The 19,333-nt window shown below is 68.1% G+C and overlaps 5 protein-coding genes across 5 annotated transcripts in view; 4 read left to right on the forward strand and 1 right to left on the reverse strand.

Annotated features, from left to right (window-relative positions):
• The window catches only part of CHLNCDRAFT_143083 (hypothetical protein), a gene marked incomplete at both ends in the record, with an annotated part of 1,412 nt that extends 1,373 nt beyond the window's left edge, over nt 1–39 (forward strand). Inside the window, one exon of the mRNA XM_005849546.1 lies at nt 19–39. Coding sequence (XP_005849608.1) covers nt 19–39 — 21 coding nt within the window. The remainder of the gene's footprint in view (nt 1–18) is intronic.
• Nucleotides 40–1,824: 1,785 nt separating this feature from the next.
• Nucleotides 1,825–6,199, forward strand: CHLNCDRAFT_143085 (hypothetical protein; the record flags this gene model as incomplete). The annotated part of the gene is made up of 18 exons (XM_005849547.1): nt 1,825–1,924; nt 2,007–2,158; nt 2,266–2,369; nt 2,547–2,613; nt 2,748–2,861; nt 3,127–3,160; nt 3,261–3,319; nt 3,552–3,719; nt 3,872–3,916; nt 4,038–4,115; nt 4,300–4,416; nt 4,554–4,711; nt 4,862–4,973; nt 5,148–5,221; nt 5,423–5,602; nt 5,694–5,731; nt 5,831–5,910; nt 6,032–6,199. 18 exons carry the CDS (start codon nt 1,825–1,827, stop codon nt 6,197–6,199), a joined length of 1,848 nt encoding a protein of 615 aa, XP_005849609.1.
• A 680-nt stretch (nt 6,200–6,879) lies between these two features.
• On the forward strand, nt 6,880–9,607 carry CHLNCDRAFT_143086 (hypothetical protein; the record flags this gene model as incomplete). The annotated part of the gene is made up of 7 exons (XM_005849548.1): nt 6,880–7,338; nt 7,549–7,652; nt 7,821–7,863; nt 8,068–8,340; nt 8,554–8,671; nt 8,822–9,039; nt 9,224–9,607. The coding sequence occupies 7 exons, from the start codon at nt 6,880–6,882 to the stop codon at nt 9,605–9,607; spliced, it is 1,599 nt and encodes a 532-aa protein (XP_005849610.1).
• Nucleotides 9,608–12,323: 2,716 nt separating this feature from the next.
• On the forward strand, nt 12,324–13,486 carry CHLNCDRAFT_143088 (hypothetical protein; the record flags this gene model as incomplete). The annotated part of the gene is made up of 3 exons (XM_005849549.1): nt 12,324–12,761; nt 12,907–13,143; nt 13,253–13,486. The coding sequence occupies 3 exons, from the start codon at nt 12,324–12,326 to the stop codon at nt 13,484–13,486; spliced, it is 909 nt and encodes a 302-aa protein (XP_005849611.1).
• A 376-nt stretch (nt 13,487–13,862) lies between these two features.
• The window catches only part of CHLNCDRAFT_57284 (hypothetical protein), a gene marked incomplete at its 5' end in the record, with an annotated part of 6,979 nt that continues 1,508 nt past the window's right edge, over nt 13,863–19,333 (reverse strand). The window contains 14 exons of the mRNA XM_005849807.1: nt 13,863–14,117; nt 14,263–14,459; nt 14,593–14,919; nt 15,263–15,356; nt 15,493–15,917; nt 16,101–16,202; nt 16,305–16,360; nt 16,516–16,848; nt 17,015–17,090; nt 17,274–17,621; nt 17,849–17,905; nt 18,033–18,104; nt 18,189–18,586; nt 19,147–19,243. Coding sequence (XP_005849869.1) covers nt 13,991–14,117; nt 14,263–14,459; nt 14,593–14,919; nt 15,263–15,356; nt 15,493–15,917; nt 16,101–16,202; nt 16,305–16,360; nt 16,516–16,848; nt 17,015–17,090; nt 17,274–17,621; nt 17,849–17,905; nt 18,033–18,104; nt 18,189–18,586; nt 19,147–19,243 — 2,709 coding nt within the window. The 3' untranslated portion in view covers nt 13,863–13,990. The remainder of the gene's footprint in view (nt 14,118–14,262; nt 14,460–14,592; nt 14,920–15,262; nt 15,357–15,492; nt 15,918–16,100; nt 16,203–16,304; nt 16,361–16,515; nt 16,849–17,014; nt 17,091–17,273; nt 17,622–17,848; nt 17,906–18,032; nt 18,105–18,188; nt 18,587–19,146; nt 19,244–19,333) is intronic.

Consider the following 19,333-nt stretch of genomic DNA (forward strand, 5'->3'; position numbering starts at 1 on the left):
ATCGCCGCCGCCCCCCAGGACACCCTCGGCTTTGGGTGAGTCGTGCCCACCACCACCACAACGTCTGCTGGCGCGCCATGTGCTGCCCCAGCTTGCTGCTGCGTGGCTCCTGCGGATCACTGCCCCCTCCCCTCACCCCACCGCTGTCCCCCGCCCGGCCTGCTCCCCTGCAGCGCCCAGCACACCACCGCTATGCAGCAGCTGCAGCAGCAGCCGCAGCCGCGCCGCTCCCTGCAGCACTACCACGTGCGCGGCAGCCTGGACGGCGGCCGCCCGCAGCGCGCCGCCTGCAGCAGCTGCTACACCGCCGCCGCGGCCTTCACCGCCGCCGGCCACGGCCGCGCCTGCGCCAGCCTGGACCTGCCCGTGCGCCAGCTGGCCGCCACCGCGCCCCGTGCTGGCGCCAGCCTGGACCTGCAGCAGCATTCGCCCACCGCCGCCACCCGCCTGGCCGCCCACCCCGGCCTGGAGTCGTCGCCCTCCGGGGGCTGCTTCTCCATGCAGGGCTGGGACGCAGCGCTGCCTCTGGAGCTGCTGGGTGGAGGCAGCCCAGACGTTGCCTACCTGGCGGCGGCGGATGCTGAGCTGGCGGCCGTCATGGCGGCACCGCAATTGGTGCCGCACCCCGCCGGCTACGCCACCCCCGCCGCAGGCGCGGCGGCGGATGCAGACCTGGCGCCGGAGTTTTGGATCCCGCTCTTCTGAGGTGGCCAGGCAGTCGTAGGCTCTGTGCCTCTATCTGCCCCACACGCTGCTGGCCACGCCACGGCAGCGACGCTTTTGTTCTCTGTTTCATTGCAAGCCTGCCCAATGCCCTGCGCACCCAGCAGCCAGCGGGTTGCCTAGTCACAACCCCCCGCCCCTTCCACCCCCTATTCCTTGCATTGCATTCTGTTCACGGTCGCAGCCTGCCACTGCCCCAGTCACCACCTTCACACAAGCCGCAGGCCCCTCACCCGCCAGAGCAATCTGTCGCCCATCGCCCCGCCACCCCTGCTCAACAGTTGGAGGCAGTTGTCTCTCTCCACACTTCGAGCTTGCTCTTTTTTTCCTTTTTTTTCTTTTTTTGCCGCTGGTGCGGCCTTGCGCATTCGATTCCCATTAAGTTTTGGTCAGCATGCCTACAATGCCCGAATTGTCTCCATATTTTCCGCTGTTGTCACCAGGATTGAGGCGGATCTGCCCATGTTTCCTGCCCGCGTGCTTCAACCGAATAAGCCGTCGTCACCTAGTGCTGCCCATGTTTCATTTGGCTCATTTGGCCCAGCTCACCTCGGTCAATAAAAACAAATGCATCCCTGTCCCACCCACGCTTCGGCACCACCACCCCGTCTGATTTTTTTCAACTCGCTGTTGACGGCTGGCTGTTGTCCCTGCATCACCCATTCTTTCTCTTCTTCTTTCCCTTACATTGAACTTGGAAATCTCTTGCCAGCCTGCCGGCCTCCATCCCCTTTTTGTCATGAACAACCGCAGCAACCGTAATCTTGTAAGCACGACGTGTCGAGCAGGTTCAGGGTAGAGAAGTTGAAAACATTGAATGGCTGTCAGTGGACTGTTGCCATCCAGCGCCCTTTGGGAGGCCGTCGGACGCGCCTGCCACATTGTGCGCCAGCTCAGCCACAGTCAGCATCGAAACCTCCTCCTAGGGGTCCCCTTATCGTGCTCCTTGATCATCTCTTTGCATATTCCATCGCACTGGTCGCTTGGCTTGGCACGCCCAGACCATCGGACTCCCTGGTCCTGCCCATTAGGCGCCGCTTGGCCCGCACCCCAGGCCCTAGGCCTGCAGGCTTCGTCGCCGTGTGCTGACATCGCGCCCCAATGGCAGAGCGGCTGTCCAGGCTGCCGCTGGTGGCGATGGCGGTGGCGGCGATGGCCATGGCCGCCGCAGCGCAGGACTGGTCGTGCCGCATGGTGCCGGGTAGGCCTGCCTTGAAAACCGCGCCTTGAAGCGCTCGCCAACCCGGGCCTAGCCAAGCCCGCTCCTCTCCCTTGTGCCCGAGTGGATGCAGACTCTGCGCATGCGGGGTGCGGCCTGCCCTTCAGCCTGTCCAACTTCCAGGGCTACTTTCCATGCGACCCACGCGTCAAGGTGGCCCGCCCAAGAACCCTGGAAGAGCTGCAGGCCGTGGTGGCATCCCACCCCAAAGTCAGGGTGAGGGTGCCGCCGTGCCGCGCGCGGACCAGCCCCGCCGCGTGACCCACAGGCGGCTCCCATGCCCCCGCACCCTCAGCCCCACCCACCTCGGGCACCCCCCGCAGGCCAACGGCGTGGGCGCCAGCTGGTGGCCGGCCCAGTTCTGCGCGGGCACAGACTCCAGCTCAGTCAACGTGGTCATGACTGAGCTGGCCAGCACCCTGGAGCTGTGAGAGCGGGGCAAGCCACGCATTGAGGCGTAGGGGTGCCCACCCGCCTCCCACGCCTCCCCCGCCCCGCCGGGGCGCCTGCCTGCCACGGCTGCCTTCTCAATGCGGAGTGCTCCCCTCCCGCCATCCTTTTCCGACCCCCAACCGCCCCTCCCTCCGCCTGCCGCTCCCCGCAGCATCAAGGCGCCTGTGGACCCTGTGATCTGGCTCAACCGCGCCATCCCAGACTCCTTCCCAATTAAGGTGGGTGAGAGGAGAGGAGGAGGGGTGGCTGGTGGGCAGCGAGGGCGAGCCCAAGCTGCTGCGCGCCGCCACACGGTGCCCACCGGGCCAGTGCCCAGAGGTGGGGGCAGGAGGTGCTTCCATCCAACCCGCAGGTGGACGAGGATGCGCGCACCGTGACCGTGGCTGCCGGCATCCCGCAGCGCCTGCTCCTCGACTACCTTTCAGAGTACCGGCACTGGAAGGAGCCCGCAGGTGGGCGGCTGCACGTGTGCGCTGCGAGCCGCTGTTGGGTAGGGTTGCTGGGAGATGTATGCTGTGGCTGCATCACCCCGCTGGCGGGGCATGCAAGCCAGCAGCCAGCCAGCCCACAATGCGCTTTGTTGCGCCCCGTTGCCATGCAGGCTGGGTGCTGCCGGTGAGAGCAGGGCGCTGCCGGCGGGCAGGCCAGGGCGCTGCGCAGCTGCGGGCAGCCAGCGGCAGAGCCAGCAGTCACCTTGCTGCCGTCACTGAGTCCCTCTGTTGCACCTGCAGTCCTTCACCTGGTACACCGAGCAGACGATCGGCGGTGAGGTGGTTGTTGATGCAGCAAGGGGGTTGCCGTGCAGGCACCGCCACGCCTGCTTGCGTGTGCCACCGCCCTCCCTCCTCCCTCTGCCCACATGCAGGCGCGGTGGCGACAGCTACACACGGCTCGACTATGAAGCACGGCTCGCTGTCCTCGCAGGTTGTGTGTGTGTGTGTGTGTGTGTGTGTGTGTGGTGGGGGTGGTGGGGTGGGCTTCCCATGGGGTGGTGGGGCTAGGGCACCACACACGCCAAGGCTCCCCCACAACTGTGGGGGACAGCTGCGCGCATCCTCTCCTGCTCCCCTCCAGCAGCGCTTTGAACCTGGCATCCCTCTGTGTGCCACCCCGCCCCGCCCCGTGCCCCCTCCCTGCCTGCCCGCACCCACCGCAGGTGGTGCGCCTCACCGTGCTGCTGGCCAACGGCACCTTCCTGGCCGTCACCCCCGCCACCAACCCGCACCTGTTCCGCGCGCTGGCCACCAGCGTGGGGCGCCTGGGCGTGGTGACGGAGCTGGTGATGAGGATCCGGCCCCAGATGGCGGTCACCAAGTCGCTGCAGGTGTGCGGGCGCAGCCTATGTGCTTGGGCTGGTGCAGGAGCGGCGGCGCCAGGCCATGGCACAGGCGCTCCCCACCAGCTGCCTGCACACCCTGCCTGTTAGAGCCTGCCCCCCTACCCTGCCCCGCCCTGCCCTGCCCTTGGCCCCTCCAGGAGATCAACTTCAAGCAGTTAGCGCAGCAGATCAAGGGCAGCCAGGTAAGCTAGGAGCGGCAGAGCCCTGGCTGGCACTGGGGCAGGAGCCGGCGGGCCCCTGGCGGCGCATGGTTGCCGGTGGCCGCTGCGCAGCAGAAGAGGGGCTCTGCTGCGTCCTCCACAGGACAAGTACGTGGCGGCCAGGAAGGCGGGCAGCGTGGACGACATGAAGCGGGCGCTGTTTGAGGTGGATGAGACACAGGTGGGCGTGGGGCGAGGCAGGCGCTGTGCTCGCATGAGGTGGCAGGAAGGCGGGCAGTGGGTAGAGGGCGGCGGGCAGGCGGTGGGCAGAGGGAGGCGGGCAGGCACGCAGCCATTGCCAGCAGGACCCCTGCCAGCGCATGCCGGCCAGCGCGCTCCGCCGTGGCGCGCCCTGCGCCCTGCAGAGCCTGTGGATTGTGGAGTCCAACGCCGTGTGGCGCACCGACTTCACCCACAGCGAGAAGGAGCCGCTGAGCGTGCTGCTGAATGTGGGGGCCGGCGGCCAGGAGCCGTCGGTGGCGGTGAGGCAGCCGCTGCCGGCCTGTTGGGGGCGGCAGCCCGTGACGTGGCTCTCCAGGCTGGTCTCAGCTGGCTCCCAGCCCATTCGCTCTCCCATGCGCCGCCGCCCCTCCCGTGTCCTCCCCTTGCCACCCGCCAGGCCTTCAGCGGGCCGGAGGAGGGCGTGGTGTTTGAGCAGAAGCGGAAGCGGCCGGTGGCGGCCAACCGGCGCATGAGCGGCAACGTGGCGTACTGGGGCCGCTTCTACGCCACGCTGGGCCGGGAGTACGTCCTGCCGGGCACCTTTGAGAGCAGGAAGTGAGTGCGGCAGGGGGTCACTGCCTGTGGCAGGGCTGGCAACGCTGCGCCGGTCAGGTCGCCGCTTCGCTGCAAGAGAGGAGTCCCAGGCCGCTGGCTGCTGCCACTGCTGCTCCACCCCCACCCCCACCCGCCCGCCCCGCCCCGCAGGTGCTACCTGAGCATGACCGAGCAGGGCACGCGGCTGACCAGCACCTTTGCGCCCTACATCCAAATGGAGGTGGCTGTGCCGTTTGAGGTGGCGGGCGACTGCCTGCTGGAGGTGCGACAGCCGCCTGCCACCGGCTGACCGCCCAGCTACGCCATGCATTGCTGCTGTGTGTGTGCTTGTGTGGGTGGCGGGTCTCCCTCAAACAAGAGCCCTAGGCAATGAAGAGCGAGCTCCTCACAGCTCGATCCGGGGCCTCCTCCCCGCCTGCCCTGCCTGCCTGTGCAGCTGAACCGGGAGATTTACGGCAGCAGGCGGCTGTGGGAGGGCTTCCGCAACCCAGCGCTGATCCGGTTCAACAAGTGAGGCATGGAACGGGCGCCGGTGGCGCTGCTGCGTGTGCTGTGGTCGCCAAGCGGCCTGCCGCCTTGCCAGGGCTGCGCGGCTGGCGGCGTGCTTGGGCCAGCTCCCGCAGCCACCTGTGCCGCCATTGCCTTCCTCGCCCAGCGGGGCCCATGCATTGCCTGCCTGCCTGCCTGCCCTGCCCGGCCTGGCCTGTGCAGTGGGGAGGAGATGTACCTGAGCCCCAACCACCAGGGCCCTCACCTCTGGGTGAACATGGAGGACTGGGTCAGCCTGTCCAGCGGCGTGCCAAACGACAAGTTCCTGGCCGTCATCAGGATGTTCAGGTGGGAGCGCGGCCCGGCCGTGCTGCTGCCGGTGGGGCAGGAGATGGGAGCATGGTGATGCCCTGGCTGGCTGTCTTCCCGTCTTGTGCCGTTTTTTCAGACGGGGTGCCCCAATCATGGCGCCCGCCTGCCTTGTTGCCTGCAGGGAGCGCTGCCAGGCGCGGCTGCATTGGGGCAAAGCAGGTGAGGTGCTGGCCCGGCATGCGCCGGCCGCGTTGCAGCGCGCCCCTCCGGTTCAACTGACTTCAGGGCCGCCTTGCTGCCCCCTCGGCTTGCACACAGGCTGGGACGAGCTGAGCCAGTGCTTTGACGGCGCCAAGGAGTACCCCTCCACCTGGTGCCACTTCGGCTGCGCCGCGCAGGTCAGGCCGCCGCCAAACAGCGCGCCGCTGCCGCTGGGCCCGCTGGCATGCTGGGCATGCTGTGGTCCAGTCCGTGGCTTATACCTGGATACGCTTCGTCACGCATGCATGGTCTCTGCAGGAGCTGGACCCCACCGGCAAGTTTGCCGGCGCCGGGCAGGGCGCCAAGGATGTGTGGAAGTGGGGCGCCACGCGCGGCGGCAGGCCCGTGCCCTTTGCCTCGTGCTGCACCCCGCAGGGCTTCTCGCCCGACTGCTCCTGCGCCTCGCGTGGCAGCTGCTCCTCGTGAGGGGCCAGCAGCTCATTGATCCTGCATGCACGTGATCCGTTATCGCAACATTTGGAGCAGTCGGTTGCTGACCGCACTGCTCTCTGTAGGCACATACACTGTTGAGATCCCCTAGCGCTGCGAGACATACCCCTATATTCCAATTCATTTTTTTAAGTGTTGTATGAGAGATCACTTTGTTGAATTGTGAACCACCTGTAAAATTGTGAACCTGCATTGTGCGGGCGGGGCTTGCTGGCGGTGGCGCCTCGCTGGCAAGGCGAGCCGGTGGGGATGGGGCTGGAAAGCCAGCTGGAAATCTGGATTTGCCCTTCCACTCCCACTATCGTCTCTAGCTGGAGAAGGTAGGCGATCCAAGCAGAGTTCAGGGCCGTCTCGGGCCGTCTGGGGTTTTGAAGAAGGGCGGCGCCCCTGCAGCAGTCAGTCGCCAGATTGTCCATCCACGGTCCACACTGCAGGTGAGCCGGGGAAAGCCACGTTCAGCGAGTTGGCATGCGCCAGCGGCCACTGCCCTAGCTGGAGGGCTGGGAGGCCACCACGATTGACAGTCTGTTACTAGCCCTACATCGCGATGGTCCTGGGCGCTGCCAGCCCGGCCGGCGGCGGCCGCCGCCGCCCTTGACCGCCCTCCTCGCTGCGAGTGTCCGCTGCTCACCAAGAGTTGTCTGCTCCCTGCAGGCATGGCGGCACGCGCCCTGCTGTCCCTTGTGTTGCTCCTGCTGAGCGGCGCCCTGCGTCCCGCGGCGGCCTGCACCTCGTACATCGTGGGCCCCGGCGCCTCTGCCGACGGCAGCGTCCTGATCGCGCGCAACGACGACGGCGAGGGCGCGATCGCGCCCAGCTGGCTGGTGTACCACCCCCCGCGCCCGGGCCCTGCCCCCTACCACGCCAACCTCAACAACCTCTCCCTTGAGCTGCCCGCCCCCGGCCTCGCGTACTTTGCGCTGCCCTCGGGCCCACTGGCAGACGCCGCCACGGGGCGCAACACCTCTGGCGAGGCGGCGGGGTGGAACAGCGCGGGGGTGGCGGTGTCGGCCACAGAGTCGATCTACAGCTCGGTGGCGGCGCTGGCGGCGGACCCGATGAACGAGGGGAGCGGCATCATCGAGGACGCCATCCCATCCATACTGCTGCCTCAGGTGCGGAGGCGGGCGCGGAGCTGCGCACGTGAGCGCGCGCAGCAGCGCGGCAGCGGGTGGTCACGACTTGATGTTGGTCTGTGTGTTTGGTGGCGGCGGTGGCAGTGGCGGGTGCAGAGCCGCATGCTGCTCCCCAGCCTTTGCGCCGCCCGCCGCCCCAGCTGAGCCGCCGCCCGCCCCGTGCCTGCCTGCCGCACGTGCCCGCATCAGGCCACATCAGCGCGCCAGGCTGTGCGGGTGCTGGGAGACCTGGTGACGCTGCGCGGCGCTGGGGAGGCGTTTGGGGTGCTGGCCGCGGACGCAGAGGATGCCTGGTGAGCGCCGGGGCTGGGGGTGTTGCCTGCACTCGCGCCAGCCGCACGCTTCAGACACAGGCAGTGGCTGGCTGCACCCGCGGCGTCCCCACTCCCGCCTCCCACTCCGTTCCTTGCTTAGCTTTGCCTGCCGTCCTCCTCCTCCTGCACCACATCTCACACCCGCAGGTATCTGGAGGTGGCCTCGGGGCACCACTGGCTGGCGCAGCGCGTGCCCCGCCGCTCTTTCTTCGTCTCCGCCAACCAGGGCCGCTTCCAGGCGCGCGGCCCTGGGTGGTGCCGGCGCATGTGCCCCGCTCCCCCGTCCTGCCTGCGCCGCCCTTGCCGCTGCTCCGCCCGGCGCCATGTCTGCCCCGCGTCCCCACACCACTCCCTCCCCTCCCCTCCCCTCCCCTCCTCCCGCCTGCCCCCACAGGAGGTCGACCTGGAGGATCAGGATTCAGTGCTGGCCTCCCCTGGGCTGCTGAACTTTGCGGTGGAGGCTGGGCTGTACGACCCGGGCTCGGGGCGCCCCTTCAACTTCTTCGCCGCCTTCATGCGCGACGGCCCCCACGACGTCAACTACTCGTACCCGCGCGTCTGCCTGCTGCAGCGCCTGTTTGGCGCCTGCCCCCCCGCCGCCAACTGCGCCAACATGCTGGCGCAGCCCACGTTCATGCGGCCCACGCCGCACAAGCTGGGCGTGCGGGTGGGTGGCCGGGCCGGGGTGGGGCTGATGCAGGGCTGGTGGGGTGTGTGGGGTGCCTGGGCTGAGCTGCCTGGGGTGCTGGGGCCTTGTGCATGGTGGAGCTGCCTCCCTCCGGTGCGGTGCCGGCTTGGGAGGATGGGTTCTGGGCGCTGGCACGTGCCAGCCTGCCATCAGCTGCGCCCCGCCCACCCACCCCGCACCGCGGCCGTGCAGGATGTCAAGGCGGCGATGCGCAACCACTGGGACGGCTCCGCCCACGACCCGTACCTGCACGGCAACCCGGACGAGCCGTGGCGCCCCATCGCGCTGCTGCGCACCAGCATGGGCCACGGTGAGGCGGCTGCCGGGAAGCTTGCGGTACCGCTTCCCTGGTTGGGCCGGGCCGGCACGCACGGCCTCAAGGCCCCCAGCCTATCGATCTGCCGCTGGCCCTCAACATGCCCTCCTCGTGCCCTCCTTGTACCTCACCCCCGCCCCGCAGTCACCCAAGTGCGTCCCGCGGCGGCGGGCCTCCCCGACGCCCTCTCCATCATCACTCACGTCACCTTTGCCACCCCCAAGCTCGCCCCCTTCATCCCGCTGTACAAGGGCCTGCCCGGGGATGCGGTGCCTCGGGAGCTCACGGTGGCGCGGGCGGGGCAGCCCGATGCGGTGTCGCTGTTCTGGCGCGCCCGCCGCCTGCAGGCGCTGGTGTTCCAGGTGGGGCGCGGGGCCGGGCTGGGTGGGTGGGCTTGGGGCGTGGAGCGCGTGGCTGCGCAGCCGATGATGCCAGGTGGTTGCCTCACGCCTGCCTTACCAGCCATAGGCCATGGGCCTGTGGGCATGCAACGAAGTGCGGGGTACAAGCGACTGGCTGGCCGGCCGGCTGGCTGCGCTGCTGCAGGACTGGGGCGTGCTGGCGCCGCCCGCGGCCGCCGCCATTGTGCGGTTTGAGGAGCGGGTGGAGCAGGAGCTGTGCCCCGCCTTTGAGGCGCGGTACGTGGAGGCGCTGGGCGCGGGCAGGGAGGAGGAGGCGGCGCGGGAGCTGGTCGACTTCACGGCCTGGGTGGTGCAGGAGGCGGGGGCGCTGCTGGACAGGCTGGCAGCCAAGGCCGCCAAGGCGCTGGGGCTGCCGGGCGTGCCGGAGGATGCCAGGATGCTGGAGATGCTGGAGGAGGCGGCAGAGGCGTATGCCTTTGAGCCCACCTCCGACGCACTGCCGGCGGGCGCCAGGCTTAGCGGCGCGCCGGGGCAGCGTGGCGTGGGCGGCGGCACCAGCACGGCGTGACGCAGCAGCGCAGCTACTCGTAACCAACATGTTTCTCAGTCTTCTTTTGACTGCATTCCTCTGTCGTACATCCCCCCACTGAAAATGCACACTTTTGCAAAGGGACGGCGTACAGCAGGCCTGGAAGAGACGCAAGGCACCCATCTCACACCGTTCCCTGCTCTCGGGCAAAGATGCGGATAAGCACCCGCGTGCCCCCTTGCAGCAAGCCAGCTTGGGATTACACATCAGGTTGGGACAGCTCGCTAGTCTACAGAGAAGGCCGGGTTGGGTGGATCAAGTGGAAGAAAGGCAGGAAGCACGTGCGACAGGCTAGAAGGAATTTGGGGAGCCTGCGAGTGAGGCTTCTTTTCACTGGGGAACTTGTCACTGGGGAAATACAGAGCATGCGCACGCGGTTGACTGCACAGCCAAGGATGGCGTTCGTTCAGCAAGGGGTGACGTTCATTGAGAGCAGTGTGGGGGAGGGCATAGGACGATCGTACGGCGCGCCAGAGAGGGCAGAGCAGGGCGTGCACGGCATATGTATCACGACACAGCAGGGGCGGCTGTGTCGGGCTGGAAGCTGAAACTGAAAATCGTGTTGCTGATCCAAGGATGCGGCGGTCGTGCCATGGGATGGGCTCTGGCTGGATCCAGCGCAGCGAGGCGGGGCGGGCCTGCCGCAGCGCTAGGACTCAGCTGGGCGCCTGGTAGCCCCAGGCGCCGCGGGCGTCGCTGCTGGTGCTGGCCATGCTGCTGCCGCTGCAGCTGGCGCCGTCGTCGCCGCTGACGCTGGCTGTGCGAGGGCCCGCCTGCTCCGCCGCCTCCGCTTTGTCGCCAGGCACCCAAACCTTGGCCTGGCCCAGCTGGATGCCACGCTGCTCCTGCTGCCACTGCGGCTGCTCCCATGGCTGCTGCTGCCAGTGCTGCTGCGGCTGCGGCCACACCATGAAGCCCCTGGAATCACGCTGCAGCGCGGGGCGGCCGCCAGCGGCAGCAGCGCCCGGGGGCGGGCTGGGGGCCGCCTTGCCGTCGCCCGTCCCGCCCGCGTTGCCGCTGTCGCCAGCGGCGCCCTTGTACAAGCCGCAGGACGCCTCCTCCTTGATCCCCAGCTCCAGGCTGACGTTGTCTGGGTTCACGATGACCACTGGCAGGGCGGTGGGGAAGTAACGGGGGGCGCCTGCAGCGGGTGAGCATGGCACGGGTGCACAGTCATCGTGAGGGGGCACAGCGAGACGCAGGGTGGGGTGCACCGGCACTGCCAAGCCGAGGCATGCCGGCCGCCAGCGCAGCATCCGCGCAGCCAGGCATGCCAACCAGCGGACAGCGTGCAGCAGCAGCGGCGGCAGCAGCCTCCCACCTTCCATGCTACCTGCCATGCCGGGAGGTAGCTGGGCGCGGCTGGCATCGGCGGCAGCTTGTCCGCGACGCCGTCGCCGCAAGCAGTGGCACATGAGGCAGGTGAAGGCAGAGGCCCACACCACAACCACTGATGCCACTCCAAAGTAGAGCACTGCGGGTGGGACCAGGGGCGAGGGGGCAGGACGGGGTGGAGGACAGTGAAGGAGTGCACACAAGCGGTGAGCTGGCAGGCACGGCGGCGACATGGCCATGGCCACGCGGCGGCCCAACACACCTGCTCTGGAGACCGCCCAGCCCGTGGCGGTGTTTGGGCCCTCGCCGATGACGGCAGGGTTGGTCATGCTGGTAGCGAGGGCACAAGTGTCTGGTGTCGCCAGGTGCGAGCGGGGCTCAGACCCTTGGCTGGCTGGCTTGTGGAGTGGCTGCAGTGACCTGGCAGGCTACGCCGGCCCCTGGGTGCGCGTCCCTTGTGTTCAAGGGGCTGGGTGTGCTGGTTTGAAGGACCCTGACCTGCCTTGCAGGCACAAGGTCATTGCATCAAGTGCGGGCGAAAGGGCGTGCATTTGGGTTGCCGCATCAGTGCCAGCTCAGCTTTCATATCTCGCCTCAGATATCTTATGCAGAGCTAGCAGGCACCCATGTTGATCGGCTGAAGACACAAGTGGACCGCCAGGCAGCAGGAGGAGGCATGTGGGATGGAGGGGGCGCCTCAAGGGCTCTGCCTGCCGCCACCCGCCGGCGGTTCCCTGAAGCTCCACCCATCTCCCGGCCCGAAACTGCCAGGTGCAGCACCTGGAGGTGGCAAGAAGCCTACAGCTGGTACGAAGCCTACAGTGCGCCCTTTGGCGCTCCTGGTGCAAGGCGCCGACAGAAGGTTACGTTTGCCAGGCTGGCGTATGCCGCCGCTCGCTGCAGCAAGCAGTGAGACTGCATTCGCTTGGCCATGCCAGAATCAGACCATCGCATCAGCAGATGCAAACCCTGGATGCTTTTGTCACTCTGTGTTGCGCACAGGGTGGAGGCCATGTCCGCGGCAACCCAGCGGCGGTTACGGCGAGGGGCTGCCCCCAGGCTGCACGTCCGTTGCTCGCTGCACAATCCCCCAGAAGGAAATGCAGTCGCATCTGGCACGCAAAACGTGATCACTCGTGAGCGGCTGCTCCCCGGCTATTGACAGCCCAGGCAGGTTGGGGTCGACGCGTCGTGACGCACCCGCCGCCGACAGCGGGGGTTAGGTACCTCTCTCCAAAGGCGTGCCGATGGCCATTCTGTCCGCGTCTCAGGGATTCTCTGCACCCATTTTTCTCCCGCCCGCCTCCAACCAAGTCTCCCACGGATTGCGCGCCGCGCCGCCGAGTTCCAGCCGCCACCCATGAACAGAGGCGCGGGCCTCGCCCGGAGTGGGCTGGGTGGCCATCTCTTCAACAACGCAGCGCGGCGCCAGCAGCCGCGCGGGCAGCGAGGGCAGCAGCGCTCCGCTCGCGCCGCCACCGGCGGCGGCAGCAGCAGCAGCGGCGGACCTCGTGCGCCGCCTGCATCCCAAGCCAGCACCGCCGCGGGCAGCGGCGGTGGCAGCAGGTTTGGCTGGGCCAAGTGGGCGCTGCTGCCGTCAGCTGCGGCGGCGTTGCTGGGCGGCGTGTCGCACGCGCTGGCCACCACGCAGCAGGCTGAGCTGGAGGCGGGGCACGCCCGCGCCGAGCGCAGCCTCAAGGCGGCGGAGCACTGGATCGCAGACATAGCGCAGCAGCCGGGGGTGGTCAAGGCGTTTGATGCGGCCATGCTAATGGAGGCAGACCACGCCATCCTGGAGGTGGGAGCGGCAGCCTGCCCGCCACCGTGCATCGGGCGGGCGACGTTCTGATGCCGCGGCGCGCCCACCAATCCCGTTGCCCCCTCTCATCTACCCTACCCTACCTACCCTGCCCCGCCCTTGCCCCGCCCTTGCCCCCACACAGGACGACCACATGTTCAGCGCGTTTGTGTCCAAGGGCATCGTGGACGACCTCACGGGCTACTACAGCCCCCAGCAGCGTAAGTTCTACGCCATCGTCAGCCTGGGGAGAGAGGTCTGCGGCTTCCCCCGGATAGTGCACGGTGGACTGACTGCAGCCATCATCGATGAGAGCTTCGGCGGGTTGCTGTTCGCGCTCAAGCAGGCGCGCGCGCTCAACTTCTGGGGTCCCGCCTACACGGTGAGTTTTTTTAAAGCTATTTTGAGCTTTTTTTTGCGCTGTGGTGTTGCGCCGCTGCTCATCCATGCACTCACACCCCATGCCACCACCCTGCGTCGTGTGCCTTCAGGTGCAACTGGAGGTGAGCTACAAGGCCAAGATATCGGCGGGGCGCACCGTGCTGTGCACGACAGAGGTGGAGAGCATGGAGGGCAGGAAGCTGTGGATGAAGGCCACGGTCAGCGACGGGCCGGAGGGCCAGGTGTATGCCACCGCGCGGGCGCTGTTTGTGGCGCCCAAGCCGCACAAGATGGTGCAGGATGTGGGCAAGTACCTGCTGCGGCGCATGTTTGGGTGCGCTTAGTCAGGGCAACACAAGGCAGCTGCGCGCGCCCCGCCCTCCCCCGCCTGCTGCGGCCGCCTGCTGCTGCCATAGCGCCGCGGCAGGCCTGAGCACGGCATTGCCCCATGAGCACATGATGTGCGCCCTGCATGCATGCCCAACGCATGCTTTGCCATACAGTCGGAACCCGCCCCCCTCCCCCCCACACAGTTAGTTTGCACCTTAGCCCCCTTTCGTGACTTCTTTTCGTTGTGCGACCGTGCACCATTTGTTTGTATACTCCCCTCTTTAATTCCTTCAAACCTGCCCCAGCTCCCCGCACTGACACACCCTGGAATCTCCCTGCGCATACACAGGCCTCTCAATGCCCTTCTCTGATTCTGATATCTACTCTTTTGAGTGCTGACTTCTTGTTGGTCCTGCCTTCTGCTTTGCAAGCAAGTCCATTGTGCAAGAGCAGCGCAGTGTAATCGCCTTGGGGGCGCGTCGCAGGGAATCATGTACAGTGGCTGCGCCCCCACTCTCCTAGCTCCCCCAGCCCAGCAGCTCAGGCAGCCTGTCCTGCCGCACTTGCACCGAGATGCTGCCGTTGGTGGCCCGGAACACCCTCATGTCAGGATCCAAGTAGGCGACCTCCACCTGCCCCTCACCCCTGCACGCAAGCAAGGGGTTGTGGCTGGGGTGCTGGTGCCAGCAACCAGCTGTCCCTCCCGGCGCTGGCGCAGCGGCGATGCTCCAGTTTCTGGAGAGCCCCTTCAGTTTCTGGGGAGCCCCCCACCCGGCACATGCCAGCTCACCTGATCGGCAGCGGGATCTGCAGGCCCCAAGCGTTCAGCGCTCCGCCCTGGATGCTGGCCAGCACCAGCTTGGGGCACCGCTGCTGCTCCTCGTCGGCGGCGCGGTAGCTTCCGCTGGCGGTTACAGTCACTTGGCTGCCCAGCAGCTCACCAAAGTTGACCACGGTCTTTGCGGCAGGGTCAAAGTCCTGCCAGGCCTGCAGAGGAGGACAGGGCGCGGGCAGAGGCTGGTCCGGTGGGGAAGGCGGGCCGGGAGCTGCGCGCGTGAGAGAGCGAGAATGCCCGACAGTTGCGGCACTTGGCCGCACGCCACAAGCGCTCCAGACGCACCTGGTTCTCGCTGGCTGTTGTGACGCGGCTGCCCTGCTTTGCCTGCGATGTCCACAGCTGCCAGAGCAGCGGGCCGCGGGTGAAGACGGCGTGGAAGGGCCCGCCGCCCAGCTGAGACTCCACAAACGGGACACGCTCCTCCATGAGGGCGACGCAGGCCTCCCAGATCAGCTTCTTGTCCGGCTGGGCGCTGCGCAGCTCGCTCAGCAGCTGCTGCCGCGCCGGGCTGGCGCCTTGGCTGCTAGTGGAGCCGCCGCCGCCGCCGCCCCAGCGCTGGAGGAGACCCAGTAGCCCATTGCTCCCAGCTCGCGCCTCGATGCGTCTGCGCTGCGTCGCGTACCGAGGGGCGAAGGAAGCGGGTGCAGGCCGACGCTGGGGCCGAGCTGGGGCCCTGGCACCGGCTAGGCGCCCCAGAGCACACTGAGTCGCCATTGTCGATCGTGTTGTTACCTGCGAACCTGGTAACCGATCCCCGCCATCGCTCGCCAGGTCGCAGTACCGCCGCCAGCGCAGCGAGCGCCGCCTGGCGCTTTGCTCACTTTCTTTCACAACGACAAGCAGTAGCAGACATACTCTCAACTGGCAGGAGACAGTCAGAATGTTACTGAATGTTACTGAATGTTACTGAATGTGTCTAGGCCGGCTGGCGTGCACAAGCCGCCGCCACCACGTGCCTCTCCAGCACCTCCCACTGCGCCGGCTTGCTGACGACCGTAGGAGGCTTGTACTGCGCGGCGGTGGCGCCGTTGCTGAACGCCAGCTGCCTGCACCAAGCAGCAGGGGCCAACAGCATCGCTGACCTCCTGTCAGCTAGAGTGACTGGCGGGCGGCGTTTGCGGCAGGCAACGGGCGCCAGCGCTACCCCCCCCTGCTCACCGCTACCCCACACACACCGCGCACCTGATCTCGCCAAAGGCGCCCGGCGCCACCAGCTTCAGCTGCAGCCCCGCCACACTGCCCTCCTGGCGGATGGCGCGGTACTGCGGCGCGCAGCGCCCCACCTCCTGCTCCAGCCGCTCAGCCCAGCCCGCCAGCACAGCAGCGATGGGCGCGCCGGGGCTGCCGCCTGCGCCGCCGGTGCTGGCTCGGCTGCTGGCTGCTGCGGGCGCACCCGTCAGCTCCCAGTACACGAGATAGTGCCCGGCACCGCCCTCTGCGCCGCCACGGGGGTGCAGCACCTCGCGTGCGGCCCACTCCTGGAGCCCTGCAGCGCCGCCCGGCAGCAGCGCCTGCGCGGCCGCCGCCACTGCCGCCACCAGGGATGCCTCGGGCGTCTTCTCGCCCGCCAGGTTCAGCGCCTGGCCCACACGGCCCTCCACCACCACCTGCAGCAGCAGCAGGCGCCCCAGCCTGGGTTACACCTTTCTGCAGGGACTGCCAGCCGCGCGCTGTGCAGCACATAGGGCAAGGGAGGGCAGCAGGACGGGCAGGCCGGGGCTTCCCGCCACACAGCTGCCTGCCTTGGGAGCCTTGTGGAAGTGGCCCACACAGAGCAGCACGTCGCCGACCCGGAAGCGGAACAGGCCCAGCAGGTTGCTGACGGCGATCTCGTAGCGGCGCCCCACCTCCAGCCCTTCCAGGCTGCAGGCACAGGACAGGGAGCGGGACACCTCGGCAACACCACGGGGCAAGTTGCTTGTCACAGCAGGAGCAGGGCGGCAGCGAGCGGGCCCGCCACGCGCCCCCCGTCCCTCCCTCCCTCCCCGCCTGACGGTGGGCGGCTGCGGGTCGTCGGCGTGCTCCACGAGGATGAACTCCATGTAGCAATCTGAGCATGTGGGGGGAACTGGTAGTGGTTGTTGTTGTTGTGGTGGTGGTAGTGGTGCAGCCAGCAGGGGGCCAGTGGAGGGCCAGATCGACACAGGAGCAGGCAAGGGGGCGGCGACTGGCCAAGCCGGGTGGCTGCGCGCTGGCGCCGCGCACCGCATGTGGGGACCAGGATGTAGGAGGTGTGCCCATCAGGCTCCCGCGGGAAGTCGGCATAGCTGATGCCGGCGCAGCTGGGCACGGCCGCCGCCGCCGTGTCTGCCGCTGGGCTGCCGTCCCCGCCAGGCACGGCGGAGGCGCTCCCATCAGCCGCAGGCCTGGCGCTCCCAGCAGCAGCAGCAGCAGCAGGCGCAGCAGCTGCCGCCGCAGCATACTCCACCAGGTCGCTCTGGATACCAAACTGGCCCTCTGTGGCGCCGTAGGACGCTGACACAATGGGGATGATGGGCAGCAGCTCGCGCAGGTGAGGCACGTACTTGCTCATGGAGCCTGCAGCGGGGAGGCAGGGGAGAGGAGGAGGAGGAGGCCCGTTTTGTTGGTATGGGGCAGGGTTGGCGCGGGGAGCCGAGCGGGCTGCACCGCAGCGCACTGCAGTGCTGCCAGGTCAGCATGGGCTGCCTGGCAAGCACCGGGCATGCCCCACCCACCCACCCACCGGTCAGCACGCAGGCCACGTAGCAGGCGCCGGGGAAGAGGCGTTCCAGCAGGCCCTGGCGCCCCCCATCAAACACCTGATGGCACGGTGTGTGTGTGGGAGGGGGGGGGCAGGGAGCAGGCGTCAGCAAGGGCAGGCATCAGGGAGCGGCCGTGGCACCGTGCACCACGGCACCGCGGCACAGTGATGCGCTGCCCTCCCACCAAGCCGCCGACAGCGGCGGCCACTCTCCCGAGCTGCTCTGCCCCCGCCAGCCTACCTGCTGCAGCTCCTGTGCCAGCTCAGGGCTGGGCTCCATGGAGGCATCCACCGCTGCCGCCACACCCTCGGGGGGCGGCGCCAGGCCGCCCGCCGCGGCCGGCGCCAGCCCTTTGGATGAGCGTGCCACCCAGGAGAAGCAGCGGCCGGCCTCCAGGTCAGCCATCAGCCGGCGCCAGTGCTCCACCAGCAGGTTGGCCGCCAGCAGCAGGCTGGATGCAAAGATGTCGGTCAGGGCGGTGATGTCGTGGCGCCGCCGCAGGGCGCAGAGCCAGTGCAGGTAGTAGCAGGTCTGGACCGACCCCGCCACGATGACCTCCTTGGGACTCACCCAGCTGTCCACAAAGCGCTGCGGGCGGGCAGGCAGGCAGGCAGGCGCGGAGGGAGGCGTCGCTGGACGACAGCAGCAGCAGCAGCAGCAGCAGCAAGGGTGGGGTAGCGCCCGCCAGGGCGCAACGCGCTGTGGAGCAGCAGGGGCCAAGCAGCGCGGCAGTACCGGCTGGGCATGCACGATTTCCCCCCCGCATGCAGTGGCTGCCGCCGGGGCCCGTCCGCTCACCGCTTGTCGCTGGCCACGATGCGGCGGTATGTGATGCTGCTGCCCACGCCAATCTGCACGCCGCTGGGCAGCGCCTGCAGCAGGGGGTGGCGGGGAGCTTGGCAACAGGTGTGGGTGGGCGGGCGGGTGGCAGCAAGGTGGGGCAGCAGCGGCACAGCGCAGCCACAAGGGTCGCCAAAAGGCACGCAGCGTGCATCCCACCTCCACGTCTCCGGCAAAGGGGAAGCGCAGCTCCTTGCCGGCGGCGGCGCCTGGGAAAGCGGCATTGATGTGCTGCAAGCAGCGACACACAGGAGGGTGGGCCTTGGCGTCGCTGGCGGGGGCAAGCGACATGGGAAGCGCGGGAGGGCTGCGTACCGAGGAGAACAGCCCAAACTGGTTCACGTTGGACTGTGCCTCCCGCATGCTGGCGGGCATGCGCTTCTGGCCGCCCGTGGTGCCGCTGGAGCACTTGAAGGCGTACAGCGGCAGGCCGCTCAAGCGGGCCACCGCAGCGTCCCAGCGCTGCTGGCTGGCGGTGTCAGAGGCGTCGTACGTGCGGCCTGCCTGCACCGCCGCCTCCACAAGCTCTTCGTAGTCGCTGTACGTGGTCAGCGGCAGCTTGTGCAGCAGCACGAGGGGGCTGTCTGCGCCGCCGTTGCAGGTGGCGGCAGCGGCGCCATCTGCCGCCGCCGCCCACTCATCGGGCACATGCACCCCATGCCGCTGCAGGATGTCAGTGTCCTTGTGGATGGATAAGAGGGTGCGAAGTGCGTCTTGTTGGTGCACCCCAGGCGCCTGGCACGCGGCGACGAATGCCTCCATGGTCCCAGTCACCTCTGGGAGTCTTGGCCACGCTGCCTCTCTGTTCACAAGATTTGTGGACGAAGCTACATCCGTGGAATGCCGCAGGGGAGGCTTTCGTGGCCTTGGCAGGCCGCTGCCCGCCACCCCGATTGAGCCAGGTGGCAGCGGCGTTGATTTGAAGCCCAGCAAGCCGGCATGAGGCGCCATCTGTGATGCATTACAATGCTTGCCATCGTGATAAGCTAGTGTGCTGGGGAAGAACGGTCCGAATTAACTGTGGAGATGGAACGCCCGAGAGGGCTCCGCGTTAAGACGCGCAGGAGCGTGGCGGCAGGAGGCAGCCCGGCCACCAGCGCAGGCGGACGCTCAGCTCTCGTCATCTGCACGTGGGCCCACGAGGGAGCAGGCAGGAGGTGAGCCCGCCGCGCCTGGCCTGGCCTGCTGTCGTCTGCCCCCATCCTGTCGTTGCGCCTCCAACGCCCACCACCCACCACCACCCTACCGCCCCACCACCCCCACCCCCACCCACCGGAGGCGTAGTTGATGACGTAATCCTCCAGGTTGAGCGTGCGCCCCACCCACCCCGGCCCCTGCCCCGCCTTGTCCTCGGGCTTGGCGGGGGCGCCCTCCGTGGAGAAGGGGCGCGGCGCGGGCAGCTCAATGGGGTTCTTGACGGGGGCTGCAGATTGAGCAGGCGACGGGGCCGCGCTGGGTGA

Source organism: Chlorella variabilis (genome assembly GCF_000147415.1).
Source record: "Chlorella variabilis unplaced genomic scaffold CHLNCscaffold_5, whole genome shotgun sequence".
Lineage (NCBI taxonomy): Eukaryota > Viridiplantae > Chlorophyta > Trebouxiophyceae > Chlorellales > Chlorellaceae > Chlorella > Chlorella variabilis.